This window comes from Loxodonta africana, chromosome 9 (genome assembly GCF_030014295.1).
Source record: "Loxodonta africana isolate mLoxAfr1 chromosome 9, mLoxAfr1.hap2, whole genome shotgun sequence".
NCBI lineage: Eukaryota > Metazoa > Chordata > Mammalia > Proboscidea > Elephantidae > Loxodonta > Loxodonta africana.
Genome location: NC_087350.1, coordinates 71,685,614 through 71,708,099, shown reverse-complemented (window position 1 = coordinate 71,708,099; position 22,486 = coordinate 71,685,614). Strand labels below are relative to the sequence as shown.

The 22,486-nt window shown below is 38.0% G+C and overlaps 1 protein-coding gene across 5 annotated transcripts in view; it reads left to right on the top strand.

Moving 5' to 3' along the window:
- The window catches only part of SLC44A1 (solute carrier family 44 member 1), a 180,665-nt gene that overhangs the window by 52,072 nt on the left and 106,107 nt on the right, over positions 1 to 22,486 (top strand). For 4 of the 5 annotated variants that reach the window (XM_010587786.3, XM_010587785.2, XM_010587787.3 and 1 more), the window contains exons 2-3: positions 6,929 to 7,018; positions 18,257 to 18,399. In XM_010587786.3, the coding sequence (XP_010586088.1) occupies positions 6,929 to 7,018; positions 18,257 to 18,399 (233 nt within the window). Of the gene's footprint in view, positions 1 to 6,928; positions 7,019 to 18,256; positions 18,400 to 22,486 lie in introns of those variants that run through there. The other variant, XM_064291642.1, reaches the window with a different exon arrangement.

Below are 22,486 nucleotides of genomic sequence, written 5' to 3'. Positions count from 1 at the left end.
CTTTGTTTGTAGGGTTAACACTGCCTGTGCGCCGTTTCTTTCCCTTGTACCAGCCTCCCAAACTGCCGTTTGTTCCTGCTTGTTGGAGAATGCAGTTCTCTGGCTCTCACAATGGGCAAATGGCAAGGAGGGGTATAGCCCTCTGGCTACTTAGAAATTTCAAGGTACAGCAACTGTAAATAATGTAACTGCCACACCCATTGCTGTAACTAACCAAAAACCAAACCCAGTGCCGTGGAGTCGATTCTGACTCATAGAATCTGCTGTAACTAGAAAGTATTTATTCGGTGTTAGTAGGCCTCTCACTGAAGACATCTGCATGAAAATATCCTAGCCACTTAGTAAATATAGCCCTGAACTAATTATGTCAGAAAGCAGAGGCAGATGCTTTTCTTCATTTCCAGGATCAAAAGGCCCCTTCCTAACTTGAGCTATAAAATCTTTCTTGTATAAAGAAATAATGGGTGTAAAGTGAAAAGTGGCTGATTAAAAAAAACAAACTATGTTCTATGTGTTTACTACTAAGCATTTCAGAGTGCTATAATTCTTATTTGACAGTCAATTTTTCCCCGTCACAGTTAGCAAGAATTTTTGGTATATTTTTTAGGTGCCAACACATTCTATTTTAGATGCCAAAGGGTCATTTTAATATTTGTCTCAGAATATTAGCTGCAGAAGTTTATGAGGTACTTTCAACAGATCTCACATGTTTGCTTAGTGGTTCCCCCATCTCTGTACCTGAAGTGCTTGTTTACATGTCTCTATTTTGGCATCACTCGATACCCGCGTACTTTGTTTGCCTCTCTCCCACCTGACTAGAGCTCAGTGAGGGCAGGGCTTCCTTACCTGTCTGAGTCTCAAGTACTTTGTGTGGTACTCAGTATTCATTTGAATAACCAGTGAAATACATAAGAGTATCATCTAAAATTCAAGTAACTTCTTAGTATAATGGACTATAATCTTTTTGTAGTACATTTTCCATTAGTACTTTAAAACGATGTCTACAAAAATCTGGTATATCAAGGAAAGATTCACAGCAGGAGCTAATAATACTGTTACTATATTATTATATGAATCTTTTTGGAAGCTTTGTACTACTACCTAATTAGGAGAAACTCGTACAGACCGTAAGCACAAAGTACAAAAATAGGGCAGGAAGTATTCAGTATTTACCTTTAGATGAACTGTCACCTTGGTAGCTTCTGACTTCCTGGACTTTGGACCCTACCTGCCTCCATATTTGAGACCTAGTTGACTCTTTCTTGTCTTAACTCTGGATTGTTGCTATTGACTTCCTGGTCTTTTTATGATATCTTCCTAATTCTTCCTGCCCCACGTACTTCTTTGAACTAGATTCGTATCTGCTGGACTTTTTCCTGCTTGATTGATCCATTGATCTTGGCACACCCTGCGTGCCTTACCATTGCTTATGCCCTACCTGCTTGTGACATTAACCTAACTGGTTATAAATATCACTTGCTGAAACCTTTATGTGCTATTAGTAGCTACAAATATGTTTACTCAACAAGTGTATTTTCATTTGAAATAACTTGGGGAGTTAAGTTAAACTTTTTACATATTTATTTTCTAAAAAGTACACACCCCTACTAGAACATGTCAAATTCACTGGAAGGCCTTGGGTTTAGCTGTCAGGGTTTATAGTGAATGTAGTGTCTGTAACCCAATTGCCTGTGTTATGATTTTTATAAGAGAAACTATGGAAGCTATTTTTTGTATCCGTGCTGTGCAAAATATAGAAAGAAGTATGACGATGTTAAACATTTTTCCTCTCCAACTTTATGGATATGAACATAATTCAAAGAAGAGGTAAATGTTAGCTGTGGTCTTAGTTTTTTTTTTCTTAATGTGGTCCAGGATTAGTATTAAAAATGAGAATTCTGCTTTCTAGATTATTAACCTTGTGTAAGCGTGCAAAAAGACTGAAATGTGGATGATGGCGTTACATACATATAGTCAAGCCCTTACTTTTTAAATTAAAAGGCTTTTTTTTGTTATGGAGAATTTCAAACCTTCACTTTAGCCACTTGTAGAAATCTTCATTTGTTTGTATATATCTAAGCACGTCTGGGACCATAGTCCTTCTGTCTGAAGAACTTTCTTAAACATTTCTTGTAGTTCAGACCTGCTAGTAATAAATTCTCTCAGATTTCGTTTGTCTGAAAAAGTCTACATTTTTAAGGGACATTTTCCCTGGGTATAGAATTCTGGGTTGACAGGGTTTTTTTTTAGTTTTTATTTTTTCCTTTTAGCATTTTTAAGATATAATTTCATTGTTTTCTGCTTTACATAGTTTCTGAAAAGAAGTCTGCTATAATCTTTGTTTCTATGTATGGGATGTGTGTGTCCTCTCCCCCCCACTTGACTGCCTTCAAGATAGTCTTTTTATGTCTGGTTTTCCACAGTTTGAATGTTATATGTGTAGTTCAAATATATTGTGTGTGTGTGTGTGAGTGTGTATAGTATTTATCCTACTTGGAATTCTCTGAGCTTCTTAGATCTGAGCTTTGATTTCTTTTATTATTTTGGGGAAACTCTCAGTCATTATTTCTTTTTAATATTTCTTCTGCCCCATTCTTTTTTCTTCTTCTGAGTCTCCAAGTAAACGGATGTTAGACCATTTGCAATTCTTCTACAGCTCTCAGATGCTCTGTTTGGGTTTTAATTTTTACTTTTTTTTGCTTGTGCTTCAGTATGAGTAATTTCTATTTATTATTAAGTTTATTGTTTCTTTCCTTGGCTTTGTGGAGTCAGTTGATGAACCTGTCAAAGGCATTCTTTGTCTCTGTTAACATGTTTAAAATTTTTTTTTTCTATTTAGCATTTCCATTTAACTTTTTCTCATAGTTTTTATCTTTCTGCTAGAGTTTGAAGACTTAAGTTTCAGATATGGATTTTCCACTTGTTTTCTCTGAACCTTGGTTTCCTCTTTTACAAAACAGAAAGAAAGGTAGGGAATACATAATAATAACGAAATTGTTTTGAGGATTTAATGAGGTCATGGATAGAATGTATGCCCTTGGACAAGTTTCTTCCCCATTTCTTTGGATTTTAGTCACTTTCATTAAGGATTTGGACTATATATGATTGTTTTTGGTCTTGTTTAATTCCTAAGTTGTAAGGTTTTGTGACGGGGAAGGGACTTAATGTTTATTGACAGCCTTTATTAATCACATGTAGAATCAGAGAAAGTGAAAAAATTACATTTAAAAAGTGCTTATGCTAGACTTTTTACTTTTGCCAATTTTATGTGGATTTTAATTGGAAGAAACAGACAGCCTTAAATTCAATTGCCACTTGGTTAAATCTGTTAAAGTATCATTAAAATTATTCAGCTGTTGGGTTTCTTGAGTCACTTGACCAATTTCATGGCTCATAATACGTCTCACTCTCTTTCTCTGTATCTATAGGATCTTAAATTATTGGATTGGCTCCAAAAATTTGCAATGTGAGGAGAAACTAATGGAGGTTTTGGCTGTTTCCTGACTAGTGCAAATGAATAATATTTTCACTGGACTTACCTTTGAAGTCACAAACTTGGATTCAAATCCTAATTGTATTGCTTTGAAACCTTGGGCTGATTATTTAACTCTTGAGTCTGAGTTTCCTTATCTGTGAAATAAGGATGATACCTACATAAGAGAGTGTTTTGAAGATAGAAGACATAATGTATGTAAAGCTTTGGATATGGTTAATAGTAACCAATAACTGATAGCATAAGAAATAGTAGCTAAAATAAAATATGTCACCATTAAGTCAAATTTTCAGTAAGAATAAGAGGAAAGGTGAGCTTAATATTCTTTTTATCCCTATTAATGTAAAAGTCCACCTGGTAGAAGGATCTTCTAAGAACAACCAAAACCACTGCCATCGAGTTGATTCTGACTCATAGAACAAGGAGAGGGTTAATTGAAAAGTGAGTATTGATGAATAAATAACCAAGAAGTGAATGCTTACTATGTGCCAGATGTTCACACTTCATTCATCCTCAAAACAACCTTATGATATAAGCATTATTATTATCCCTACTTAATAGATGAGAACAATGAGTTTTACAAAGGCTAAGTAACTTAGCAAGTACCATACTTATTGAAACCAGAATTCAAAGATTGAGTCTTGGAGGATTTGCTCTTTCAAAAAAAGTTGACTCTGTGTGACCTTGGCATTGTTGTTTCTTCTGCCTCAGGTTAGGTTTGCCTGCCCCACTCCTTCTTTTGTCTCCAGATTCAGCTCCAGCTCTGTTGCCCCTTGTCTAGGAAGCTTTCCTTTTTCTGAGTGAGGTTGATCACCCCGTCTCCTGTGCTCTCCTTCTCTAGTTTGTATTCTTTCACTGTTTTTTATATGTAACTCCCACTCCCTCCCCACTTCTCTTCCATCCTCAGTGAGAGGTTTTCTATGTATTTGGCACAGAAGTGGCCCACAGTAAGTTGAATTGTTGAGGTGTTGAATATTTGTGTTTTTCTAGATTTTCAAGAGTAAAATCTCTCTTCCTTTTTTGGTCTGAGGAAAAACACTAAGAAAATAGCTGTGGATTTAAAAAAAAAAAACAACTTTGCTCAATCTACCTGATTCATTCTCTCTCCCTCTGAATTTCCTCATCTGTGAAACTTTCCCTCTCCCCTAAAACATACAGTTTACTAAAACAAACAAATACAGTATTTTGAAGTAGTTGTTGCTGTCTAAGTTACCATAGAGTAGATGTAATGAATTTCAAAGAAGTATCCAAATTCTATGTTTGTAATTTTACCACAATGGGTGTTATTCAAGACTAAAATTATTTACTACAAAGAAGCATTCTTTATTCATACTATGAACAACTGTCTTCCAAAATAGAGACTACAATATAGGCATTTTTATTTGAACAACACAGGGAGTAATGTCAAATAAATTTTGCAGGTCTTTTTCTTGTCATTATTAAAAATTTTTACAAAACTGCATTCCTGATCATATATTTTTAGAGTTTGAAGGAACCTGAGAGATCCAGTCTAACTCCTTCCTGCTGCCCAGAGAGATGAAGTAATTTATCTAAAATCATGTAGTTAACCAATGACAGAGTCAGAGAGAGAGCTGAGTCCTTTATCCATTACGCCATAGTGCTACATTCCTTTGGAAAAGACTGCCTACTCACTCTTGATTTTTAATGCTAGTTAGGGTCTTGGGGTAGGTTTCTTTCCATGACTAAGTAGTGCTCTTTTGTTTTCTTATGTGGGTGTGTGGGAGCTTGCTACCAAGGGTGGTAGTTTTTTTGTGGTAACGATTGAACTGTGATGCTCTAAGGAAAAAGCTATTTGTCTGGTTAACACTTTAGAGGTCAAGAAGAAATGGTTATGGCTCAAACTTGCTGCTGTCAGTGCTGACAAGCACACATTTTAAAGCTGAGTTTTTTAACCTGGGTTCATTGATAAATTCCTTAAACTTTCATGAGAATTATGTGAATATTTGCTTACCCTCCAAGGAGAGAATCGCTAGCTTTCTTTAGGTTATCAAAGGGTATGTGATTATAACCATTGTTTTAGAGCGGAAACTAAGCAAACCTTATTGGCACTCTAAATAATAATTATACTAGTGACTTCCCTTACCTCCAGCCCCCGCCCCCCCCGCCCATTTGCGCTCTCTCTTACGGACAAGCCCTCCCCACATAGCTTCCTGGATCTTGTCATGGAAGTCCCTGGAAGCCCAAACCTTCCTGTTGCAGGAACATTTTCCAAAAGCTTTCGCAAGGCTACCCAAAGCTCTGAAAGTTGTCCACTCCCTGCCTTCTCTTCCCTTTTCTGTTTACCCTTTCCAAGCAAGTGTGAGACTTGAAGACTTTTTTTTTTTTTTTAGAAAGCTCAGAAGTATTATTTCAGTTACATTCTAGTTAAAAGGACTTTGTGAGCTGATCTAGGAACCTAAGACTTGCAATAAGAAAAAAAAAATGCAACTGTAATTCCAATCAATACTTTGCAAATTAACTTTTAGAATGACTTTTGTTCATTAGGGAATCTGTGTTTGATCTGGAAACTCTTTAACACTTTCCAGGAATAGAATGAAAATCTATGGATGGTGGTTTAGGAGTTGCCCAGATCTGTAAAGTGTTTCAATTGATTTTTTTCCTTCTTGAATTTTATTTGACTTAGAAGGATCTGCCCTGAGATAAGAATTCATTTTAATGGGCCTCCTTCCTTAGAAGAGACATAAAGCATGTTCTAAATGTTTAAGTCTTGTATTGTGACACACAAAGAAAAATCTAGGACTAAGAATGAAGCTGGGAGACTTTTTTTCATTCGTTTATTCATTTAAAAAAAACATTTACTGAGTACATATCATGAACCCTGACATATCACCTTAGATGCTGGGAAGTGAAACGTGGTCTCTTCCCTTGAGTAGCTTACGATCTGCTGAAGACACAGGTTAATGAATAAAACTAACAATTCAGCAAGCAAAATACTCTTAACACCAAAACCAAACCCATTGCCATCTCAATTCTCATAGTTACTCTAAAGGTCAGAGTAGAACTATCTCGTAAGGTTTCTAAGGCAATAATCTTTACAGAAGCAGACTGCCACATCTTTCTCCCTCAGAGCTGCTGGTGGGTTCCTACTGCCATCCTTTCTGTTAGCAGCTGAGCGCTTTAGCCACTGAGCCACCACGCCTTCTTCAAAATACTCTCTAATAGAGGTACCAGAAGAATATTGAAATTAGAACTACACCTGGCCAGGAAGAGGGGTAGGAGTGGGGTCAATGGAGTGTTGGTCAGAGGAGTTAGGATAAAATTCATAGAAAAGGTGATGTTTGAGTTGGGTCTTGAAGGTTCGGTAGAAACTTGTCGGGGAAAGAAGGAACTTAGTTAGGCATAAATGGTATGTTTATGCCTGCCTGATTGTAACTAAATATCTACCACTCTCTGTTATTTTGTATTTTCAATTAGAGCTCCAAACGTGAATGGAAGCCTCTGGAGGACCGTAGCTGCACAGACATACCATGGCTGCTGCTCTTCATTCTGTTCTGCATTGGGATGGTAAGGAAACTCTCACAGGTGACTGGAACTTGAACGTCACGGGCATGGTGGGGAGTAGGTCTAAAGAGGGAGGTTTTTTTTTTTTTAAACCCCTCCTGTATTGCTGAGGATGACATTGAGGCAAGTTACGTTACTTTCCATACCATTCAGTGGTAATTGGTATCCCCTCATTTTTTTTTTTTTTCCTGCATGAAAACTGAGACTAAAATTAAGGAGCCATTGGGAATCTGTCTCATTCGGCAGATCATTCCAGAAATCCAGATGATTTGACGTAAGTTTCTCTAAACTGAAGTCTTGAAGGGGTGACGAGCAGAACACCAGCCAGGGAGTTGAGAATCCTGAGTACTTACCCAGCCCCGTCACACAGACTTGATGGGTGACTTTGGGCCAGTCAGTTCTCTCAGGACTTGGTGTTCTGTGGATACAAGTAGGAATTTTTTTTTTCTTTTAAAAGTAGAACATTTTGCTGGATGATTTCCTATAGCTTCCAGTTCGGACATTTTTAAGTTCTTCCTAGATGGGTGGCTGGTTGCTCACTCCTTCTTCCTCCTTCTGCCCATACTAGGCCTCTGGTGCCTACTGTGCTGACTACGATGAGTGGCGTCTCTCAGTCAGAGATCCAGGGACCTGGACTATCTTAGATCAGTGATTTCCAAGTGGGGCACAGGGGGTGGAGGAGCAGAGTCTGGTGCCCTGCAGGAGTTTCTAACATAGACTTCAGTGGTTTTAGAGTCATTGCTCGTGCTCTGGGCTGGAAAAAAGATACCAAATGACTGTTTTAGAACTAGCTGGTGTTTAGAGCTAGAAAGGACCTTGGAAATCCTCATCTGGTCCATCACTCTCATTTTACAGGTTAAAAACATCAGACCCAGAGATAATAAGAGCCATCCCAAGGCCATACTCCTAGTTGATGGCAGAGCTGGGAACAGAGCCCAGGTCTCTTAACTTCCAAGCCAATGTTCTTTTCTACCACCTCATTTCCTCTCCCTCAAGGCAACTCTACAAATACTGTATTGCTCTCTCTCTCTTAGTCTTCTGCAACTCAAAATGCAATTATGCTGCCTCAGGCAGCCTTTTTTTCACTCATGTGTGAGTGTTTCTAAGCCTGTTCTTTCCCGTGCATCTTATGGAAGCTGTTTAAGAAATTCTTATTCTGTGTCTTCCTGAAACTGCCTACTTCCCAAGTTCCATTTTCAAATCACAGACCCACCCTAATCGTGGTGAATAGACATATTGTAGACACTAGTCTTGCCCTTGAACAAAGAAAAGGAAAGCAGTAAATTTTAACAAAGAGGCATGTTAAGTTCAGTAAAATAATGTGTGTTAGTTTTCAAGATAAAAGCTAGCTCAGTTTCACCAAATTTAAAGTTTTTAGAAAACATCAGAATGCCCATTTTCTAGCTTTGGATTTAAATTGTTCAAGAGTCTCCTTAGTTTAATGGACTAGCAACTGAACTGCAGCATACACAAACATGCATGCGAAGTGTGGAAAAGTTTCTTCGCCAACAGAATTAGTCCATAACTTTTTTCTCCCCCTGAATTTAACCCCGGGACAAATAGTAGCTGACCTTTCAAAGTTATGTGTATAAAAATGTATACTATGCCACCTGAGGTGCTTTTGATTTTCTGTGCTCAGGAAAGTGCAGTCATTAATGTTAATAGGCTGAATTGGGAGTGACTTGAGAGTAAGGAGTTGTTTGTTTACTGAAATGTTTGAATGCAGTGGTAATTAATATAATGTTGATTTCAGCGTGATGGTAATTAAGACCCACTGTGTGTACTTTTAAATGCAGGCATAGCGTTATTTGTTTTGGAATGATTCTTTCAATGCATTCATGGAATTGAGCTGTCATCAAATTTTGCCATGTGGAAACTGAGGAAATCTCAAAGTTCTGTTGCCCACCATAGTGGCACAACTGTAGTTCTGAGTTTTTTTTTCTTCTTAGTATTTGTTCCCTTAGATTTCATTCTATAGTCCTTATAAGAGAAACGTTCAACAAACATTTGCTGAGCATTAATGTATACTCGATGTTTTCGTATATGAATTTATCTCATTCAGCTCTTCCACTTTTCTGATGAGATAGATTTTATCTTCAGTTTACAGATGAGGCATGTTGTTGTTAGTAAGTAGCAAAGATAGATTTGAACCAGAACTTTCTGGTTATGTTTTTTCACCTAGTATTCACAGCTACCTGCTTCTCTTGCAAGTTATTTCTCAGTCATCTTGCAGCCTGATGTTAAAACCGTACCTTTATTCTTCTGTCCTTACCTGCATTTCTTTGCTTGCTCCTTGATATTTATGCTTTAACTTGAATATTTTAAGTTCTTGTCCTTTTCCACTTACCTTTATCAATAAGTCTTTTTATTTACACATGTTCACTTCTTCATAAATGTTTGTACTTCCCTTTTCATTTCTTTCCTTGGTCACAAGGCTTTTCCATATTTGAATTGTCTAGAACTTAGAGTACTTTTCAAAGTAAATTGCTACCAGACTTTTTGAGAGCTGTCATGTTCCACATTTGAACTTGGATCACTATTTTGAATTTATTAGACATCTGCTTACCCTTCTCTAAAAAAATTGCACACATAGCATTGCATTTCTGAATTTCTATTTTTCATTAAGGTAGTAAACAACTGGTTCTCAACTCTGGCTGCACATTAGAATAGCCTGTGATCTTTAAAAAATACTTATGCTTTGGCACCACCTCAGAGACTCTGATTTGATCTCTGTGATTCTAATGTTCAGCCAGGTTTGAGACCCACCGTTTTAGGTGTTTATAAAACACCAAAGAGTTTTGAGCAAAATGTCATATGGCTGGGTTTAGAAGGATGACCCTGGTAGCCAGTGTGAAAGATGGCTTGGAAGGAGGAAGAGATTTCATGTAGAGAGACAGCTTAGGAAGCTAATGTGCCTGAAATAAGGTAGTGGTAAAGGAGAGGAGGAGAGAGATTGAAGAGGCAAGATCAGTAGCATTTGGTATCATTGATAGTGGAGGCAAGTGAGAGACAGATTATGGATAACAAATAGGTACTTGAGTTAGGGGTTCAGGTTAGGGTTTTTTGTTTTGTTTTTTAACTCAAATTGTACCCTAGTTCCTCCCAAGCTAACCAGTCGTGGTTTTTGTATACACAAGACAAGAGTGGGATGGAGGATAGTAAAATACTATTTTATTAGTTGCTGAGCAGGTACCTGATACCCCCAATAAAACACTGGTAAAAATGAGTTGTGGAATATAGCTTGGGCCTCACATGCTGCCATATCTAGATGGTCTGATTTACCTGGTTGGACAGTGAGAAGAGGAGAGGCAGGGGAAAGGAAAAAGAGAGACCTACCTGAGCCACATCTGCCTGGATCAGCTTAACCACAAAAAGACAAGAATGACAGGAGGTTGGAAGACCCTGCCAGGAGTGCTTACCACATGGGAGACATGAAGTGGAAGATGATACAGAGATCCCCTGATAATTATTATCTCTTGCTGGGCGCTGCAGAAGACCCCTTTAAAGCTTTAAAAAGCACGGATGTCACTTTGAGGACTGCGGTGTGTCTAATCCAAGGCATGGTGTTTTCAGTCGCCTCATATGCATGTGACAGCTGGACAGTGAATAAGGAAAACTAAAGAAGAATTGATGCCTTTGAGTTGGGGTGTTGGTGAAGAATATTGAATATACCAAGACTGCCAAAAGAATGAACAAATCCATCTTGGAAGAAGTACAGCCAGAATGCTCCTTAGAAACAAGCATGACGAGACTTTGCCTCACATACTTTGGACATGCTATCAGGAGAGGCCAGTCCCTGGAGAAGGACATCGTGCTTGATAGAGGGTCAGCGAAGAAGAGGGAGACCCTCAACAAGATGGATTGGCACAGTGGCTGCAACAATGGGCTGAAGCATAATGACGATCATGAGGATGGCTGTAGGAATGGGTGGTATTTCTGCCTTTTGTACATAGGATCACTATGAGTCGGAAGCGACTCCACGGGCCAAACAACAACAAGAACAGTATGTGCTAGGCACTGTTTTCAGCACTTTGCACATAGAAACACATTTAGTTCTCCCAAGTACTTACTGAAGTAGATACCATTACTATCATTACCCCCACTTTACAGAGAAGGAAGTAAGCATAGAGCTATGTTAAATAATTGCATAAGATTACATAGTGGTAGAGTTGAACCCAGGGGAGAGGAGGTAGAAGGCAAGGCCTCAGGAGGCAAACCCTACCTGCTATGCTTGTTGCGTGGAATGGGGAAACAACAGAAAACATCCTGCATGTGAACATGGCCTTTAGGGGGACACAGCAATCTCACTTGCCAGTAAAATGTGGTCTAATCATTATCTAAGACTTTGACCAGATAAATACTCAGCATTACCCCTTCCTCCAGGGAGAAGTTCAAAAGCTAGGGCGAGGGGTAGAAGCATGAGGAGGGTAACAGAAGACTCCCCTCAGTCTGTATCTCACATGTGCAGTTTAGTAGATAACGGTGCTACTAATGGAGATGGGATATATGTAGGAAAGGAAAATGGTTTGGGGAAACGTGGAATGAGAAAATGAATTTTGGATACGTAGAATTCTTGGGAAAGATAAGCAGTTGGAAATTCAGGGTTGGAATTTTGGAGAATAATCTGGACTAGAGCTGGATCTAGGGGACGTTATTGTGTAGGTTGTCCCTTCCCACTGCTTTCAAGGACCTTTTTTATTTTATAGCCTTAGTCTAGTTCCCGGGGCATGGTGTTTCTGCCTCATTAACTATTGTTGAGTGTGCAGCACAAAGCGAGAGATTCACGGCAGTGTTTAGTCACCTGTTTGATAGTCTGTCCTTTGCCAGCATCACAGAATAGGAACAGCAGCATGCTAAAAATTACCTTAAGGTTGCCTGATCCAAAGGACTACCTAATCTTTGTTAAATCCATTTGTTTTTAATGAACTCTTTCTTTCCTTTTTCTCAGTTATTGTAGTGAGCCAAATGGGTTTATACTTCTCTCTGTTAAGTATGTATATTGTTAAGATGTTTACTTTATATCCCCTTTCCCTTGGAATCATAAAATTTTAGAAGAAGAAAAGGGCGTTAGAGATGAGTTTAGTTCAGTCTTTGCAACAGGTAAAGCAGCTGAGTCTCAGAGACTTTAAAGTGACTTGCCCAGGGTCATAAGGGTATTAGCAGTAGAGCTGAAAGCAGTTCTCAGAATTCCTTGTCTGTGTTCTTTTCGTTGCCTGAGCTGTGCGTGAAACTGAGCCTCTCTGATCTTTGCTGCCTCATGCCCCATTGTTTTTTTTTTCTCTTTTAAGAACATTTCAGTTCTTTATGTGTCATAACTCTTGGTACCTTGCATGACACCTTGCGTTTGTATATGCTCAGTAAATGCTTATTGAGTGGATGTTTCTTAGACTTCCAATCACTCCTGGTTTTACACCTCTTTCCTCTTTTTTAGAGCAATGCATTATACTAAACTTTGAAGAAATCCAGAAATCTTTAGCAAATTGGCAAGAGTTTCATTTATTTATTTGCATAAATATTAGTATTGTATCAGGCCTTCTGATCCTACCCTATCTGCTGGGTCCTAATGGCCTTCCTTTTCTCAGGTTCTCAGAAGTAGAGGAACTGAAGCCAAATGGTAGTCCAGAGTTTTACACACTACTTAATAGGAGATTGACTGTAAGCACTGACTGAAATAAGGATGTATATAGCTAAAGCAGACAGTATTTGAGGAAAAGAAAAAAGGTGGCTCTGTATGTTTTTACTAATTCCTGGGAGAGGGCTATAGGCATCACTCTTTTTTCCCCCATCTTCTGTCGTATTCATGTCTTATCACCCATGTTTTTTGTTGACTTTTTTTTTTTTTTTGAAAGTAAGGCCTTCTGCCTTGTTCATATTGCTTAGTAAATGTTCCAAGTATGAAATTTATGTTTATGAAATGAATGTGTGTCCTTTTTTTGTATCTTTTTTGACTAATAGTGAATGAAACTAAGTAAAAGCTCTTGCTTAACTAGAACTATACCTTGTAATAGGAAGGGAAGATGAGCAAAGTTCATTAATTAGCCAATTTTTTTTTTTTTTAATATTTTATTGTGTTTTTGGTGAAAATTTACACAGGAAATTAGATTTTCATTTAATAACTTCTATACATATCGTTCAGTGATATCGGTTACATTTTTCACAACATTATCAGCATTCTTATTATTTCCATTCTGGTTGTTTGGTTTCCCTTAATCTAGCTTCCTTGTCCCCCCTTACCTTCTCATCTTTGGTCTAGGGGAAATGTTTACTTTTTAGTTTCATTTAGACGAGTATTTAGAGGAGCACAATACTCACAGGTGATAGTGTTTATTTTATGGTCCAATCTGTCATTTAATTAGCCAATTTTTTTCTCCAATTATGCAGTAGGAACTTATTAGTTGCCAGGCCTTGCCTTTGACCCACCATCCCGATATGCCTTTACCTGATTTGAGTCACCCCCTATTTGTGATTAGACTTGTATGCTCTGCCTTCTCTCTTAAAATAACAGTTCTAAAAGCAGTTCAGTAGCTCAGTCATAGTAATATTTTAGCTATCATTCTCTTCCTTACTAATAGGCTTACTTTCTTTCCAGTGATTGCTTTCTCCTATATGCTTATAAAAGCCTTCCTCATCCCCCTTTGCCTCATTAATGTGATTTCCTTCTGCTGAATGCCTTTTTTCCTTCTCTGTGGAGCCATTAGAGTGTACTCTGTAAAGTTTCTTTCTCCCTATTTCAATTTCACATTTTTTTCTCATAGGAAACTATACTGCTTCCTGTATTTGGTTTTCAGAAGTTTTCTTTTTAAGGAGATTGTATTTTTACTTATATTTGGCCTAGTTCCCCCTTGTCAGCACTTGTGCCATATGGAAGTCTCTGGGATAACAGCCATGGTTTCTTCCCATGTTATTAGTTTTCTGTTCTCCTTCCTTTCCCCCCTGCAACTCCTTACTCGCTCCACTCTAATGCTTCTGGAAGCTACTAAGAAGTGTAAATGGCCTATGTGAAAATATGTCAGTGTCCTATTTTAGCATATATATATAACATTTATAATTTATACTCTGCGTACATCCCACAGGGATGTGAGGTGGCTTACGATAAAAAAAACCACACGTCCAACAACACTGTTAAAAATAGTCAGAAAGGGAAGTGAGAAACCATTTTAGGGAATCTATAACACAAAGTACTTTATCAAACATAAGAAGAAAATCCTGTGGAAAGCAAAAGAGGAACATAACTTTTAATTATGCAAAGGCGTTGCTATTTTTGACTAGTAGTAAAACAGGATTGTAATTGTGGTCTGAAAATGCTTTTGTATAATAACAAAGTTACTGATGACATTTTTCACTTTTTCCCCCTCCCTAGAAATTTTTATCCAAAAATAGAGAATTGAAGGAATCTTTGGTTTACTGCCTAGTTACCATTGCAAAACTCTTCAGCCTGACTTTCTTATTTGAATTTACCACTAACAGCTACTATTTATTGATCACTTGCCCTGTGCCAGACACTCAGGTAGGGATTGGGTGTACGTTATCTCATTTAGTCCTCACCATTAGGCTGTGAACCAGAAGGCATTACTCTGTGTTAGTTTGAAGAGGTAATTGGATCAAAGCCACACAGGTAGTAAGTGGTAGAGTGAGGGTTTGAATCCAGGCAATTTTAAATACCAAGCCCATTCCTTTTCTGTTACCCTGTAATGCTTCTTGTTAGAAAACTATTGGAAAGGTTAGCTTTTAAACCTCCTAATAGTTTACATCCACTTCTGTTCTTGCTCAATATAAAATGATTGCCATCGAGTCAATTCCTACTCATAGTGACCCTATGGGGCAGAATAGAGCTGCCCTATAGGGTTTCCAAGGTCGTGATCTTTACTGAAGCAGACTGCCATGTCTTTCTCCTATGGAGCAGCTAGTGGGTTCAAACTGTCAACCTTTCATTTACCAGGTGAGCACTTAGCCAATGAGCCACCAGGGCTTCTTGCTCAATATAGATAGGGTTTTCTTTTCTTTTTTTAAATAATTTTTATTGTGCTCTAAGTGAAAGGTTACAAATCAAGTCAGTCTCTCACACAAAAAACCCATATACACCTTGCTGTACACTCCCAATTACTCTCCCTCTAATGAGACATCCTGCTTTCTCCCTCCACTCTCTCTTTTCGTGTGCTTTTTGCCAGCTTCTAACCCCCTCCACCCTCTCATCTCCCCTCCAGGCAGGAGATGCCAACATAGTCTCAAGTGTCCACCTGATCCAAGAAGCTCACTCCTCACCAGCATCCCCCTCCAACCCATTGTCCAGTCCAATCCATGCTGAAGAGTTGGCTTTAGGAATGGTTCCTGTCCTGGGGCAACAGAAGGTCTGGGGGCCAAGACCACCGGGGTTCTTCTAGTCTCAGTCAGACCATTAAGTCTGGTCTTATGAGAATTTGGAGTCTGCATCCCACTGCTCTCCTGCTCCCTCAGGGGTTCTCTGTTGTGTTCCCTGTTAGGGCAGTCATCAGTTGTAGCTGGGCACCATCTAGTTCTTCTGGTCTCAGAATGATGTAGTCTCTGGTTCATGTGGCCCTTTCTGTCTCTTGGGCTCGTAATCACCTTGTGTCCTTGGTGTTCTTCATTCTCTCCTTTAATCCAGGTGGGTTGAGACCAACTGATGCATCTTAGATGGCTGCTTGCTAGCGTTTAAAATAGATAGGGTTTTCTTATTTGGGGTTCAAGGATATGCCTAGAATGGTATGCTGATTTGCATGTGTGTGTATGTAAGGGATTAAATGTCTTTTTTTCATCTCAGAACTGGGTTGGAGTTCTGAGGCAGGACTGACTGCCCTGCAGTCTCCTTGGAGGAGTCAGAAGAGGGGAAGATGGGTAGCTGGGTGAGGGTGGATGAGCTAGTTTTGACCAGCCTGTGCCTATCCCTAGTGTTGGCAGTTAGCTGCTGCTTTAAAGTAGAATTTACAAACATTTATTGAGACAGACACTTCACATGTATCATCTCGTGTAATTCTCACAAGAGCCTTTGTGATAAGTTTGTTTTTGTGATAAGTGGTTTTAGCCCCAATTTATAGATGGGTAAACTGAAACCCAGAGAATTAAGTAAGTCTGTCCAAGGTCACACAAGTAGAAAATGGAATCATCAATATTCTATTGATAACACAGGTTTATCTGACCCCAAAACCCAGTGTTCTTCCCTTACAACCCATTCTCATCTCTAACAATAACAATAGTAACTAATATTTATTGAGCTCTTGCTATGTACCAAGCATGGTTCTTACCACTTTACTATATTATTTTGTTTAATCCTTACAACAACCTTATGAGCTACATACTCATCATCTCCATCTTATAGATGAGTAAACTCAGACACAGAGAGTTGAAGTAACTTGGCTGGAATCAGAGAGCAGGAGAGTAGGGAATCAGGGAGTCCATTTTCTTACACAGCGTAGCTAGTTTCTACTGGCTAGGGTTATACTCTACGCTTCTCTCTCATTTCCTCTACCAGCACAATAAAACTAGGAGTGGGTTTACTTAGAAACCAGTGTTTGTTTATTTAAAAAAATAAAACCTGTTGCCCTTGAGTCGATTCTGACTTATAGCAACCCTGTACGACGGACAAGAATTATCCCATAGGGTTTCCAAGGCTGTAATCTTTAAGCAAGCAGACTGCCACATCTTTCTCCTGTGGAGCAGCTTGTGGGTTTGAACCACCAACCTCTTGGTTAGCAGCTGAGTACTTAACTATTGCACCACAAAAAAGCAAAACAAAACAGTGCCATCAAGTCAGTTCCAACTCATCATGACCCTATAGGACAGAGTAGAACTGCCCCATAGGGTTTTCAAGGCTATAATCTTTTACAGAAGCAAACTGCCACATCTTTCTCCCATGGAGTTGCTGGTGGGTTTGAACCACCAACCTTTTGGTTAGCAGCCAAGCGGTTAACTCCTGCACCACCAGGACTCTTCTTACATCACCAGGGCTCCTGAAATTATAAGAACACCTTTTTAGAATAACCCAGTGCTGTCGAGTCGATTCCGACTCATAGCGACCCTATAGGAGAGAGTAGACCTCTTAGGATAGAGGTCAGCAAACTTGCTTGCAGCCTGGTTGCCTCTTTTTGCAAATTAAGTTTTATTGGGACATAGCCATGCTCATTCAATTATGTATTGTCTATGGCTGTTACTTCGGTAAGTGTATTTAATGGGGAAATATTTTTCTTTGAAGGAGTATTTACCACTATCACCTGATATCTATCAGGGTTACTTAGATAAGTATTACTTCCGGTGCTTGGCTATGATGAAATAAACAGTGATAATCTCTGCCTTCACTAGACGCTTTAATAAAGGTAACAAAAACTCAACCTTTTAAGAGCAGCTTGCAAGAATAGGTCTTAACTCTAGTCTTTTCCCCAAATACAATAAATTTATCAGCAGTGAATCACCTTACTTCCTGTTTTTTTTTTTTTTTTTTGCCCAGTATCCTGCATAAGGCTTTTATTGCTTTGTTTTGGTCAGCACGTACTTGACTTAGCAAGTAGCTACCGTTTGCCTTTGGCACTGTGATGAAGCATAGTCCCATGAAATGAAGTGACTTTACAGTACATAGAGCCAGTGCCTGGCTTCCCTGAGTCTACAATTCAAAGAGCAGGGTGGTGCCTCATGGTATAATTCTTTGGCTTGTATACAGTTTTATTGCAGGAAGAAAATAGAAGTGTTGTGTGCATTGAAGTGATAATGACTCAAAACCCACATGCCTATTCTTTGAATTTTTTTCCCCATCCTTTGCTGTTGTTCATTTAACAGAACCCCTTTACAACCAAATAAAGCTAAAGAATGAAGAGTCTGACTCTGTGCTCTGATCTTTACTAGCTTGTCTGGCCTTGGGCAACTTATTTAACCTCTCAGGACCTCAGTTTCTTCCTTAGAGGATTAGTTACAATGTGTGGTAAGTGCCTAGTACAAAGCCTGGCACAGAGCAGATGTTCAATACAGAGAAGCTCTTATTATAATAAAATGCAAGACGATCTTATGATGTAAGAGCCTGGGATTTGTTTTGTTATGGTAGTAAATAGTGTTTCCCTGTGGACTGCTTTGTGCTGCTTATGTGAAATCCAAGGAAAACAGTAGAACAGTGTTTGCAGTAAGGAAAGATAGTTCTTTGTTCCCTTGAACAGACAAAAGAAGCTCATTATCGTATCAAGTAGTGATTGTTGCTGTTGAAATGGTTTATTTGTGTGTTTTTTTCTGTTTCTTTCCTAGGGATTTATTTGTGGCTTTTCAGTAGCAACAGGTGCAGCAGCGAGACTAGTGTCAGGATACGACAGCTATGGAAATATCTGTGGGCAGAAAAATGCAAAGTTGGAAGCAATACCAAACAGTGGCATGGACCACACCCATCGGAAGTGAGTAGACTGTTGCTGAATGATGAACACTAACTTTGAAGGGTGGCGAAGAAAATCCTGCTTTTCTTATTGCTATAAAGAATATTATTTTTCTATGATTCTTCTTAATGTTTTTGAATTTTTTTAACCATATACTTGAATCACTTCTGTTTCTGGTCTACAAATACATTTTCCAGGAAACAAAATTAGCTGCTAGGACTTGAGTTTTTAATGGGTAAAAGGCTTGATTTGAGAGGGTTACTCTTTTGTTTTCTTATCATTCTTTAGGTTGTACACTAAATTTTAACCCAGAAAATAATGTAATATTTTTCTTCCTAAAATTATGCTTAATGGGAGACAGGGATGATAATGGATTTTGAAATATTAAAGTTATATAAGGGAACATTGTAATAAAGTATTTATAAGTACACATCAATTTCCAATTTTGTAAAAGATACATTTTATTTGACTTTAAAATTTATTTTGGATTTTCAATGTTTATCTTTTGGATTTCATGAAATTCTTAACTTAATAACCTCTTTTCTTCAAGAAAGTTATTATTTTATTTTTAATGTCTTGGGGAAAATATGTTTCATTTAACATTTTTAATGCTAATATACTTGTTCAGACTGTGCGTTTATGCCCCATTAAACTTACTGGACATTTCCCATATCTAGCTAGGTCTTCAGAGTTAATAAAACTAATTTTAAGGTAACAGGTTAACTGATTGAATTTTTTTTTTTTATAGGAAAAGACTGAGTAGATAAAAGCATTTTTCAGTTTATAGTTGTTATGAAGTATTTTCCAAGAAGGCAGTATGTAGCAAGTTTTATTATATAAATCTATCGGTTAAGTTTGGCTCACTACTGGGAAGAATAAGATTAATTTGATAATTTCAGAAATCCAAAAAGATATTCCTTCTTTAATGAAAAGGAGATAATGCAATTCAAGTAAATAAAAATTTAAATAGTAATAATGTGTATTTATATAGCAAAAAACCCCCAAAACCCATTGCCATCAAGTCGATTCCAAATCATAGCAATCCTACAAGACAGAGTAGAACTGACCCACAGAGTTTCCAAGGAGCAGCTGGTGGATTCGAACTGCTGACCTTTTGGTTCGTAGCCTGAGCTCTTAACCACCAGGGCTCCGTGTGTATAGTATGCCATAATAAACAGCCCTGTGATACTACAGTGACATAGATGTAGCAGAGGCTTAGGAGATTGAAGTGACTTTCCCAAAGCCATGTGACTGGCCGTGGAGTAGCCAGTTCAGACCATGAGCTTTTCTCTTAGTGTGTGCCTACATCCCTTGACAGAAGTGAAAATCAGAATCTGAGACAATAATATGGAGGCTGGTTTCATGTACTCTTCTTTATGATTGTCTCATGAAATTAACTCAAATTTTAGGCCTATGGTCTTTCTTGGAGCAGTACTAAAAAAAAAAAAAAAAAGCCATGTCTTTTTTTTTTTTTTAATTTGGAAAGACTTTTACTACTACTTTTATTTACTTTCCTAATAACCCTTTTAGCTAGAAAGAATAAATAAGTACTATTAATTCCATTTTACAAAAAACTGGGACCCAGAAAGATTATTTACTTAAGGTGATACAGTGACTGAATGCCAGCCTTGAGATTCAGGTTATGTCACCTGACACCTAGCCTTTTAATTTTTCTACTACTCTGTTTTGACTTAAGAAAAATTGTCGCATTGTCCATTTCTACATTTCAATACCAAGAAACCCCTTGTGAGTAGCAGCAGCAGCAGTAGTAACAGAGTAGTAGCTGTTGTTACTGTAGTAATAAATTCAGTTATCTTAAAATGTTTTTAAATCCTTCATTAGGTATATCCATATCTTTTTGTTTTTGTGCTGAGATAATTTTAGATTGATACAGAAGTTTTAAAAATAGTACAGAGTTCCACTTTTTTCTTTTTAGTATCCGTGCTGTCAAACATTGTTGAACTCTTTAATGCTTTGACATGTACCAAACATAAATATTACCATGTAGATAATTGAGGAGATAAGAGGAATAAGAGGAACAGGCCTCCACTTTCTCAGGTCCACTGCTCACATGAGGTGGTAATCATTTTTGTGGCTTCCTTCATAACTTGCTGATGACTCCAGGCATATTCTTATGTAAGTTTTATGTAAATACCACTCTTCATACTTAATCTTATGGTCCTTCATTTGGTCAATTTTTAATTTCAGTGAAGCAGATTCCAAATCCTTGGATTATTCTCTTGACATTTTGGCCTCTTGCAAAGAGAGCCTACTTATAAAAGTAATCACTTTTTTCTGTTATGTGTTATATTTAACATAGTTGGAACCGTTTATGTATAACATAAGGGAAAACAGTTTCGTAAGTATAGCTGTTTCTTAGCACGTGTATCTGTGTTCAAATTTATTTTTGATCTCTGCTTCATCTTTGTGCATTAAGACCTTTTTAACTTCTAACCTATTTAAGTATTTCTGTCCATAAATGGTAAATTTGTTGAACATACTTTACTCAGGTAAGTCTATAATATTCAGAGTTGGAAGGAGACAGGAAGACTGGAGTCTTCGTTTTTGTTTCCTATATTTTTACCCCTGTTTCTGCCAGGTGCTTTGGTTTCTACCTTTTACACATAGTTCCTCATACATCTTTGGCTTCATTATGAACTCCAGGCCCTTCCATAGCTTCAGGATATTTCTTTACCTATTTTATATGCTGTTTCCTCTGCCCGATCTTGATTGCCTTTTCCCAGCCCTTATCCCCAGCACCTAGTATAGCATCTGGTACTTACTAGGACCTCCACACATATTTGTTGAACAAGTCAACAAATGAGTCCTTTAAAATTTGAATATAACTAACTCTTTCTTGCCCTTTTGAATATTGTTATCTCTATTAGACAGAATTCCTTTCATCCTTCACGTGGCTATATCTTCTCATCTTCTAGATCTCAGTATAAATGCCACTCTTCAGAGAGATCTTTGATCTCATGCTTTAAATCAGACATTTTAACATACTCTCTCATTGTGCCCCGTAATATGTGTAATTATACATTTGCTTTGTGATTATCTGTTAAATATGTGTCTCTAATCTTCATGAGAGAAAAGGTGAGCTCTGTTGTGTTAATTGCTGTATCCTCAGTACCTCACGCAGTGGCTAGACTGTGATTAAAAATCTTTGCCATCAAGTTGATTCCGACTCATAGTGACCCTATAGGACACAGTAGAACTGTCTCATAGGGTTTCCGAGAAGTGACTGGTGGATTCAAATGGCTGACCTTTTTTTAGAAGCTGTAGCTCTTAACCACTGCACCACCAGGGCTCCAGGCATTCATAAATATTTATTGAATAGGTAAATACATTTGTTTCTTTAGAGTATGTTCTAAGAAGTGAATTACTGAGTCTGAGGATCTAAATATTTTAAGGTTGTTAACGCATATTAAAGGAGCTCTGTTGACATAATTGTTAAGCATTCAGCTGCTAACCAAAAGGTCAGAAGTTCAAGAACACCCACCAGACCCTCCGAGGGAGATAAGACCTGATGATCTGCTTCTGTGAAGATTACAGCCTAGGAAACCCTATGGGGCAGCTCTACTCTATCCTATATTGTTGCTATGTCCTGTATAAGTTGGAATTGACTTGACGGCACACGTACCACCAGCAGCAACAATGCATATTGTTAAATGGCTTTCCATAAAAGCTTTTCCATTTACATTCCCACCAACGGCGTATTACTAGTTTTTATTCTTTGCTAACTTGATGGACCCCCCCCGAAAAAATGATGTTTTATAGTTCTAATTTGCATGTCTTTGATTATTACTGAGTGCAAACCTACCCCTCTCCCCCCTCCCCCACATGTTTGTTAGCCTCTCATGAAGATTGTTGTGCCAGCATATCTATTCTTGGTCGTCTTATGTCTAATCTGCTTCATCCTTTATACTGGGATAGGATTAGGTTCTTTAAAACACAGCTTTTATTTTGTCATTTCCCTGCTCAAAAGCCTTTCCTTTAGTGTTGCCTACAGTATCAAAGATAAACCTGCTCTGCCCCTGCTATGCCAGGCCTCCCATGAACTGGTCCCACTGTACCTATTCAGTCTTCTCTGACTGTTCCTCAGTGT